We start from the raw sequence: 11,256 nt of genomic DNA on the forward strand, positions 1-11,256 counted from the left end.
CTTGCATTCACCTCCTCTTAGAGATTCCCCAGGCAAACCTCTTGACACTGCTTTGTCCAAAAGTTCATTTTTGTTTGGCACATTATGCAGTACAGTCCTTTGAAGTTCATAATACTTCTCAGAGTTCACATTGCCTCTCCCCCTCACCCTACAGAAGTTACATACAGACTTGGCTGACACTAATACATAAATCATTTATTTAATACAATAGACTCCAAGGATACTTAAACTCAATTCAGTAAGGTGTTTCAAGAATATTGCAGGAAATTACCATATCTGTAACTCTTGTATCTTAAACAGGCAGCCAATCACATCTTTGTTATGGTGGCCTTGGAAGGCAGAATATTACATTTAATAGAACAGCAGACTGGAATTCAGGAGACCTCGCTTCCATTCCTAAAATGCTATCACTGAACTGGTGTTTGGCCTTAGCACAAGCACTTCTATGCTGTGCCTTAGTTTCTCTGTCTGTAAAATGGAGATGATAATGCTTATCCCCATTGTAAAGCATTTAGAGATCTGTGAATTAAAACTGTGATAAGTGCTCAGTGTTATCACCAGGGAGTGGAACTTGCAGTTTCCTGAGACCGTTCTCTTCCCACTTCTTAAAAATTCCCTAGAAACTTCCCACCACAAAATGGGATTTCAGAATGGATTCTATTAGTACTGTTATTTATTATTGTTCCTTCCCATTCCTGTTTTTCTAAATGTGTACCAGACATCTGCATTCTCCATTCCTTTCATTTTATGAGGATGAAAGTTAGTTATGAATTTGTTTTGTCTTTTACCATGTTTCATAGTGCCCCCAGGGGCTACAGGGTCTGTTTTCAATAGAGCCCTCTCTCCTGATGCCTTTTCTTTCAGTACTGGCTATGACTGTGGCCCTTTAGGGAACCCAATTAATATCAAAGTCCTCTTTATCCGCAAAGTACAGTTGCAGAAGCAGTAATACCTAATGTTAAATGCAGGACACTCTCTCAGTAATGGCAGTAGAAAAGGCAAATATCTGGCAGCAATAAGGGGATATTGAGTATCATAAGGGTAGCCGTGTTAGTCTGGATCTGTAAAAGCAGCAAAGAATCCTGTGGCATCTTATAGACTAACAGATGTTTTGGAGCATGAGGTTTCGTGGGTGAATACCCACTTCGTCAGATGAAGTGGGTATTCACCCATGAGCTTTCGTGGGTATTCACCCATGAAAGCTCATGCTCCAAAACAACTGTTAGTCTATAAGGTGCCACAGGATTCTTTGCTGCTTTTAAGGGGATATTGAGAAGATCATAATGGCAAACCCATCTGTGTAGCGTGTCCTCCACCAAAGTATTGCAATAAAAGAACAGTTTCCATAGACTGTGCCTTCCTTTTCTAATCCCCAATCTTGAATTTCAGTGGAGCACACTGTGGTTATTCTGAGCATGATCAGCCGAGAGTTTAGGCTTTTCTGACATATTTCCTTTTGGTTGGAGTTCCTTTCATTTTCAGATTTTATTATACTTATCATTGTTGTTATTAGACCAATACCTTTTTCTCTGAATGCTAGACAAGTCTACTTGGAGCAGAACTCCAGAACGGAGCAGAAGCAAGAGCTAGCCAAGATTTTTAATAAAGTTTAAAACTCTAAAGGTCTGTTCTGATAATTCCCTGTTCCTGTGGTTTTGGCCTAGATCATCTCTAAGGGCTTGTCTACACAGGGACATTGAACTTCTTGTTTTTTTTTTTCTTATCTCCAGAAGAACAGGTCTCATCAGAAAGATTAATGTTCCAACTCTCTGCCACGCAACAAAAAATACTCTTGCTAGCCTAATAACTTAATGTGTTTTCCTCTCTATTGTGTGTTGTCCCATTTTTATTATCATGATTAATATAACCTTCTGCTTTTATAATGTAGACAGTGCTATTAACAATGCAGACATCAATCCATACAACTGCTAGATACTTTTACATATTGCTTAACAACCCTTGAGATTTTAATATTTACAATAAATATAACATAGACACAGGGTGCTAAAATTGTAATTACGAAGTCTATAGCAATACCATAATATATCTGTTACCCCATTTTGCTCCATTTTTCCATTAACTGATCATAAGATTTTTATGCTAATACATTTATAATGATTTAAAACCATGATATTGCCTTTGAAGAAGTGGACAGTTAGTCTTATCAAATGCAATTACAGAAAGACACAAAATAACCACATCATGATGCTGAATTACAATTTTTCCTCATCACATTCCATCATTAGAAGGCAGTATCACAATCAGAGGCCCCCTGTGTAATACAATTATGCAGCTGCATAATTGTGTTGCAGGATGAGATTTCACTTAAAAGTTAAGTCCATAGCCCTGGGGCGGAGAAGACAACCATCAGAATGTTAACCTGGTATAAACTGATGCAGTAATCTCTGCCTTAGTCTGCAAACGATAGCCTGAAACAATGGCTCAGAGAAAATGTTAACTTTCCTGTGCATCTCAACGGCATGTTAACACTGAGGTGACAAATATCACCTGATCTGTCACTTTTGTATGTAGTGGCAGACACTGCGGTGGGAGAGGACTGGGGAGGGGGGGGGGTCAAGGGTTGCTGGAGTGAGGGATGAGGAATTCAAGCCCCTTCCCTCTCACCTCAGGGTAGACTCGCCTCTATTCACAGCCAAAAGCGGAAGGGAAAGAATTCTCTCCTCAATGCCAAACCCCTCAGCTGGCTCTCAAAACAACCTCACAGCTTCCTGTGAGCTAAACCCTCCTGGTGTTCCCTGCCTAACAACGAAACCTCCATATTCTCCTGACAAGTCCTTCACTGCTGCTCTTCATTGTCAGAACAAACCTTGCATCACTTTGAAAGTACAAATTTTGGGGGCTGCCTAAAATAAACTAAATCTAATACCAAAGTAAATAACACAAGACTGACTGAACTAGGAGAGGGGAGAAATGGGTTTTTGGAGTGAGATACTGCATAATGCTGGGGTCTTTGCCACATAGTTTAGAACTAATGTGTTGCTTAAGTCACAGGAACTTGATCATAACTTAGGATATGTCTACACCAATGGTTCTCAGCCTTTCCAGACTACTGTACCCCTTTCAGGAATCTGAGTTATTTTGCGTACCCCCAAGTTTCACCTCACTTAAAAAATACTTGCTTACAAAATCAGACATAAAAACACAAAAGCGTCACAGCACAGTGTTACTAAAAAAATTGCTTAACTTTCTTCTTTTTACCTTATAATTATAAAATAAATCAATTGGAATATAAATATTGTACTTACATTTCAGTCTATAGAATATAGAGCAGTATCAACAAGTCATTGTCTGTATGAAATTTTAGTTTGTACTGACTTCGCTAGTGCTTTTTATGTAGCCTGTTGTAAAACTAGGCAAATATCTAGATGAGCTGATGTACCTTCTGGAAGACCTCTGTGTACCCCAGGGGTTCGCATACCCTTAGTTGAGAACCAGAGGTCTACACTATGGAGACTATGCCGGCATAGCTATGGTGGTATAGTCCTGGAACATAAATGCAGTCTACAACCACTACAGCCTGACAGAAGGGGATTTTCAGTTGGAACAGGGGATTTTCGGTTAGCTATGTTGATGGAAGCTCAGAGACCCAAGTAGAGTTGGCTGTGAAGGATCAAATTAGATGCTTGCCTTGAAAGGATTCCATTTAGGGTTGTGAAGAGCCACATGCAATTCTGGAGCCACAAACTGACTGTCACTGATGTAAACGCAAGTTATTCACCTTGAACATCATAATCCTTTGAACTGAGCTGTCTAAAAAGCAAAATTTTGTATTGTTGCCAAAATCTTTTTTCTGTAAATAGGGATTATTCCTCATCAGTAACAGTTAGAGACGCAGAATATTTGGTTTTAATGAGAATTTTTTAATATTTTGTTTGCATGATGGAACAAAGAAAACATTAAAAGTAGTAAAAAATACTTTTTCATCTAGCCCTGTGGTATACAACATGTGCCATAGAAAAACTTCAGTCATTGCTTTACAAAGACAGCAAAAAAATCATTTTGTATCCATCAGTTCTGGCCCGGGACGGCTCCAGGCACCAGCATGCCAAGCACGTGCTTGGGGTGGCAAGCCATGGGGGGCGCTCTGCCGGTCACCGCGAGGGAGGCAGGCAGGCTGCCTCCGGCGACATGCCTGTGGAGGGTCTGCTGGTCCCGCGGCTTTGGTGGACCTCCCGCAGGCATGCCGCCGAATCCGCAGGACGGTGACTTCCTGCAGGCAAGCCACTGAAGGCAGCCTACCTGCCGTGCTTGAGGCGGCAAAATGCCTAGAGCCGCCCCTGGTTCTGGCTGTAAAGATTCGAATAAGTAGATAAAATGAGTCTGTTGCATCAGATGTCTTCTCTGTAAGCATAATAAAAGATGCAGGCAATGCATTCCACAGGTGTATGGCATGCTCTAAAATTAACTGTCATGTATTGCAAATTTATCCTTTTCCTATCATCCCAAAACACACAAGATTACATTCTGACCATTCGCTCTCTTGTAATCATGTTTTTTCTGCCAGTTTGTCCTTTGAATCTTCTGCAAAGGCAAATAAGTGCACTGGCTACATGTCATTCCAAGAGGCCACTCAGAAATGTACAATTGCATATAGCAACTGCCCAGGGTTTGGCTGACTGCATGTTTGAAAAGGTATTTCAAATATAGTCTTAGAAATTCCCACTGTTGGGAACTGTGCATATCTTAATATTGAGACTCCATTTTAAAAGTCTTCAGTAAAGGTGGGCAGGGAGTGAGAATTATGCACAAATATTTGAGACTTCTGAATAGAATTTTCCTTCATGCCCCTCATTATTCACTTTGCGAACATTCAGGCAAAAATGTTCTGCTCAAACTGATGTTCACATAAATTTAGTTTTGGGTTTTAACGAAGAATCAATTACTCATTAACTGAAATACAGTTTCAAGTGGAAGCAGAAATCGTTTAAAGATTAGGTCATCCAGCTAAGGAACGGGGAATTATGTGACCTGTCACCCAAATCCAAATAATCAGTTGTGAATAATATAGTTGCAATGAATAGTTTGAAAGCAATAATAGGCTGGAATTTATTTGCAAGGCAAAAAATATAATTTTGAATAGCAAATTTGTAAAAAAAAAAAAAAAAATCTGGACAATTTGTAAATCATGAAAAATGACTGCATTTATCAAATGTGAATTTTTCATGCATATGTCATCCACAGTGAAGACAAAGTGACAATTTTACTGATTTTTCTTTTTTGGATGAAGAACTTCCATAACTTTAATGCTCATATTTTAAAGAGAACAAAAAGTGTCTTAAAATATAAATAAATCTGATCTGTTAGTTCCATGCCTTGTGCTTCAGCATTATACAGTTACCTAGCACACAAACTGCCTTTTTAAATCTTATTGTTTAAGGACCAAAGCCTGACCACATTGAAGTCAGAAGGGGAATTTTGTGGTTGACTTTGGTGTGACCATAATTTGGCCCCTTCCCCCTCCATTCATCATGAATTATGCTTAGCTTTGAGGATGGTGCTGCTGTTTGTAGCAAGCATTATTTTCAGAACAAGAGTGTTCTGGGTTATTATCATTACAGCTCACCCAAGACAACTTGATGGAGGTGTCCATAAATGCTTTTGCATATGTGCCTTAGAGTGAGATTTTGGTCTTGCTGCGAGTGTTTTCAGTGTTCCATTTCCTTCATACATCCTTCCAAATGAGGGGAAACCTGTTGGTGAATTGTACAAAAGCAGAAGAAGAGCTTTATTAAAACCAGAATCAAGAGATTCATTTTCAGTGTATTGTGTAAGGACTGACACGAGGCTCACTGGAATAAGGGAGACCTCTGTTCACAGCAGTTTGTCAAACTCATTTGAGTGAAAAACACAAAGCTGTGCTTCATTTTTAAGGGAGGTTTGTGATGTTATGTTCCAGGTATTTCAATAGCACTGGCCCACGTGTAGACTCAATCTAACTCTTCACTGCATTGTATTGATGTTTATCTTACTTCAGGCATCTTCTACTTTTTGAGATATGTAATGTTTCTACCTGGGAATATCACAGATTTTACAGTGAATCTAGCAGTAAGTCAGAGAGATGCAATTTAACAGAGTTTGTGTTTTATTGCAGGTGGCTTCATAAGCTTTAATGGCTCCTGGCGTGTTCAGGGGATTCTGGCCATGTCCCGCTCGCTAGGAGATTATCCACTGAAAAATCTGAATGTTGTTATCCCTGACCCAGATATTCTGACTTTTGATCTGGACAAACTACAGCCGGAGTTCATGATCTTAGCATCTGATGGCCTGTGGGATGCTTTCAGTAATGAAGAAGCTATTCGATTCATCAAGGAACGCCTGGATGAACCACATTTTGGTGCAAAGAGTATAGTTCTCCAGTCATTTTATAGAGGATGTCCTGATAACATAACAGTTATGGTGGTGAAGTTCAGGAATAGCAGCAAAACAGAAGAACAGTGAATTTATAACAGCTGTCTCCCTCTTCTCTGATGAACTTAAAACAAACTCTTGCATTTTAATGTAGTAGAAAGTTCTAGTAATTATCATTAGGATTGTATGTAAAAGGAATGGGAAAGATCTGATCTGTTCTTTGCTGAACAAAAAGAACAACACGGCAAGTATGTTTTGGATAGTTATAATAATTAAGTTTCCCACATTGTCCTGTCTCACATGACCTGCCTCTCCTTTGAAATGGAAGAGTCGAGTCATATTATAGTTAATTCTAAGGTTTAAAATTCCTCCCTAAGGTTTTTTCAAATACTGATGATTTCTTAACTTTCCCTTCTAATAGCTGAAGCTGCATTCAGATTGGCACTGAAGGGGTAAGGCAGTCATAAGCGAGCGATAGGAATGACACTGCTTTTCACTCATATATGTAACTAACCTCACAACTGCACTCTTGAATGCTTCGCATCCTTGTTTATCTAATCTGCAGTGATAGATTGAAAAAGATTTGTAATTATTGGTCTGTGTTTTACATGAAGGAAAAAGAGAAGTTAAACACTAGCCTCTGCCAGTCCACAATTGGCCATGCTCTTCATTTTTTTAAATTAAATATGCCCTTTCTACTACATAATTAGGTAAATAATTGAGTTCCCTGCATCCATATGACTATCCATTCCATGTATGATTTTCATTACCTTCTCCTATGCCATATTGTCTTCAATTCAACTGATAAACTCCCTCAGCAAATTCTGAGGTCTGATGTCTTCAGTCGCCAAGGAACTAGTTCTCTCATTGTTGAAGAATGCCTCGCATTGATTAATTCACACTTTCTTCTGCTTTTTAGCAAAGCATTTTCAGAGACAAATAGAGAAAAAAATACAAGATGCTTTCAAGCAAGGCAGAACTTTTAATGATGTTCTAAGGAGTTTCAGTAACACTGAAGCTTAATTCAAAATATTTGTCAAGAAAGAAAAACCTGAAACAAGATTTACAAGGCTTAGTGTTCAACTCTGTACACCATCATTGCCATGTAAGTTATTGGGAATATGCTTTAGTGGTGAAACGTTCTCATAACTCTAACCACAAAACTTTTAAGTTCTGATTTTCAACAATAATTGTATTTGGAATCTGTGAATAATGTACATTTTATTATAGACAGCAACCTTCCAAATCTGGTATAGATCTGGAAATTTTAGGCATTACTGGTTGCTTTATCATATAATGATCTGGAAACAGAACAGTAACAGAGACTAGATAGTGTCTTAGCAGAAATGTTGAATTTTCTTTGTGAATAATAGGTCATACATACTAATGAAAACCAGAAAATCTAAAACAGAAAGAAGAGTGTGGGCACAGGCTTCCTACGTCATTTTGAGACCTTCATGGAATTGATTCTTTAAGTGAAAGATTTAATTAAAAGATCCAACTGCTCTACTAAGGGAAAAAATCAAATTTAGCGGATTTTTAGTTGTACCTTGCAATCAAACTGAAGTGGTAAGAGGAAATATTAATGATCACGCTTCAGTTAAATTGCACTGATATCATTTCTAAAGCTCTTCCAGATTAGAGTACTCTGAAATGATGTGAATGTTTTGCAGAGGTTTCATGATGGTCCTTTTAAGTGTGAAACTGTGTACAGTGCTGGAGCAGGAATTCTCAAAGTGAGCTCCAAGGAGCACTTGCTGGTCACATGGTAAAGCTTTACCTTCCCCTTTCCATCTGCTTTGAGAGGCAGACAGGCCCCTCCTTGCAGAAAAGAACCCAAATGGTTGTGGGAACAGCTGCTTAGGAGAAAGAGAGACTGTGAGGTTTACTCCACTAAGGGACCACTACAAATGTAGAGGAGGAACCAGTAGGCATGAGCAGGGAATATAGCCCTGGAGCTATCTCAATCATGTACTTCAGCAGAAAGCTGAATCCCTTCAGCCTATAGCTACAATCTTGCTGTAATGAATCTATCAGTTAAGTCTTCCATACATACACAGGTGGGGAGCTGGAACTAGAATGATGGTCCTTCAGCTACCGAAAACCCCCTCTCTTGCCTCTACCACATGAGCTAAAGGGAATTTCTCAAAGCAGGTTCTAAGATTAGGCCCTGTACCCTCCCTGTAGCTCAGCCAGCAGATCACAGAAGGGAACTCCATAGCTCTACAGGCATGCAGCTAGAATCACTTCACCTACTGTGAAGCAGCTAGACCAGTATCAGGAGCCCAGGAAAAAGGATTTGACTGTGTTGTTAACTGTACATGTACAAATTCAAGTACCATAGCTGACACAGGTAAGGTGTGGGGTGGTGATTGGGAAAGCAGGTAGGTGATCCATGAGACACTGTTGCCTTAGCAGTGAGCCACAGTCTAGAGCCCTGCACAGGACTATTCTTTAAGCCTGCTCCCACTATTATGGCAGCAGGATCTGTGTGATTCTAGTCCTCCCGCAAGGCTGGGCTCTCCCACAATCCGGAAGCATTTGAGAAACCCAGTACTGGATCACAGAATTGCTTTGTGTGTAGCACTGACCTACGTATTTATTCCAGGATTAATACTCAGAACTTACTCTCGTCTGATACCTGAACAAAGCTATTTCAGCCTCTGTTCAATGTTTGCATTTGGGAAAGCATTAGTTATTGTTCTGTCTTTCTTGAATTTTCCTTTTATTGTGTTCCTTGACCATTAACTGCTTTGCTATGCATGGTGTATGAAACCTGTGGCTTTACTAGTCTGCCATAGCACTATCAATAATTGCAATAACTCCCTTCCTTTGCCAAAGAAATTCACTTCCACCATCTGTGTTTGATACGACTGGGGGATTTTATTCTTAAAAAAAAAAATGGAGGGGGGGGCTGAGAGACTCACTTTAGAGTTAAAGGAAGTGGTGTATGAAGAGGACAGGGACTGTGCAAATTTGCCCCCATACTCTGTCAATGCATCTACCTTAAAAACCTACTTTCCTAAGTAAACCCTGCCAGTCATACTGAGCCATGCTGAAGTCTATAGCGATTTTCTGAGGTGGACGGCTACCTACTAGAGACAAGACTAAGATGATCTACATCTCACTTATAGAAGTCTTTAATGTTCAGGTGGTTGGGACACTCACCTGTGATGTGGGAAACCAAGGCTCAAGGCACAGTTCCACATCAAAGTGGGGATTTGAAAACAGGCCTCCTGTCTCTCAGATGCATGCCCAAACCACTGGCCTATTATGTATTCCTGGTGGGGATGGACACACATTGTTTTGCCTCCACTCCCCAAAAAAATGTCCTGATCTGGTTGCCCCAAGCTGTCTTTAAGGGGGTTAGGGGTGCTCAGCACATACCTACTGGATCAGGCACCACAGGCAAGAGAGGCAGGGAATGCCTCGCCTGCAGTGAGCAGCTTGGTGGTATTACCTTCGTTGCTCTTGCACAGGCCCAGTAGCAGAAACTTAGGCACCTGGGGAGCTTCGGTGGGTGCAGGGTTAGGCAGCATCTGAGCAGGGGTTTTGAGGATTTCAGTGGCACCTAAGTGTGGACTTAAGCATCTAAAGGGGCAGCTAGACACCTAAGTCCTTTTGTGGATCTAGCCTGAAGTGGCTATATCCATTTCCAAGTACCTGGAACCTTGAGTCTGTGTGTCCAGATGAGAGAGGCTGCTATATTAAACTGGTGCCAGTGTCCAACATATATATTGTTCATTATTAAATACTGTAAACTTGTAGTTACCCTTCACTTTTTTTAAAAATGTTGCTCTTCTTGGCAATGGTCTTCTAAACTGGTGGTTTTCCAGAGCCAAATTAACTGAGTACACTTTGATACATATTCTTATAGCAGACCTTTGCAGTTTTACTGTGTTGTGTTATATGCATGCTGTACTGTGAACTCTTCACAAAGTCTGTGCTTTAATAATTAAAGAACTATAATCTATCCTCATATTCTGTCTGTCAGCAAGGTCCTGAGGTGCATAATACACTGCCTTTCTGTGTGATCATCTCTCCCTCTAGTGTCTTGCCCAAGTATAGTAGCCTACTGACTGAAAGTTAACACAGCAGAACCTCAGTTATGAACACCAGTTACAAACTGACTGGTTAACCACGCACCTCATTTGGAACTGCAGTCATCAGGAATAGAGCCGTCCCCCACTCCCACGCCCCCCCCCAAACGCAAATACAGTATAGTACTGTGTTAAACGTAAACTACTGAAAAAAACAAGGGAACATTTTAAAAAAAGATTTGACAAGGTACGGAAACTTTGTGCTGGTTTCATTTAAATTAAGATGGTTAAAAGCAGCATTTTTCTTCTGCATAATAAAGTTTCAAAGCTGCATTAAGTCAATGTTCAGTTGTAAACTTTTGAAAGAACCACCATAACATTTTCTTCAGAGTTCCGAACAACCTCCGTTCCTGAGGTGGTCCTAACCCTGAGGTGTTACTGTAGTAGCTCCTTTAGCACAAGCAGACGATGCATGAAATTTACCCCAGTGCAGAGGTCCTGTGTAAGGTCTATGCATTCCCACTGCACAGGAGTGCACTTTATACTAGTGCTGAAGGTCCCAGATTCAGTCTCCACTGATGATTGTGGTGTCTGGACATATGCACCCATGGTTTATTACGTATACAGATCCAAGAGCAGAATTTAGCCACCAAAAAGTTTGAGGACCTGTTTGGCATTTAGAGCCATGTCATCAACTTGCCCGGTCTTTCTTGCCAAGATCTCTGCAAACATGGTTATCTTACCTTATCGTATCAGTGAATGCATTTGAAGCAACTTGTTTGTTTGTTTGTGGCATCCAAAAGCTTGGTGACGGTACAGCTTGTTCAGGCCACCTCGGCCGAACATG

General features: G+C 40.2%; 1 protein-coding gene across 2 annotated transcripts in view; it reads left to right on the forward strand.

Moving 5' to 3' along the window:
- Window positions 1-10,568, forward strand: part of PPM1L (protein phosphatase, Mg2+/Mn2+ dependent 1L) — a 180,095-nt gene extending 169,527 nt beyond the window's left edge. For both annotated transcript variants that reach the window (XM_032778174.2, XM_075068415.1), the window contains exon 4: window positions 6,113-10,568. In XM_032778174.2, coding sequence (XP_032634065.1) covers window positions 6,113-6,459 — 347 coding nt within the window. In that variant the 3' untranslated portion in view covers window positions 6,460-10,568. The remainder of the gene's footprint in view (window positions 1-6,112) is intronic.
- The last annotated feature ends 688 nt before the right edge of the window (window positions 10,569-11,256 follow it).

Source organism: Chelonoidis abingdonii, chromosome 8 (assembly GCF_003597395.2).
Source record: "Chelonoidis abingdonii isolate Lonesome George chromosome 8, CheloAbing_2.0, whole genome shotgun sequence".
Classification (NCBI taxonomy): domain Eukaryota; kingdom Metazoa; phylum Chordata; order Testudines; family Testudinidae; genus Chelonoidis; species Chelonoidis abingdonii.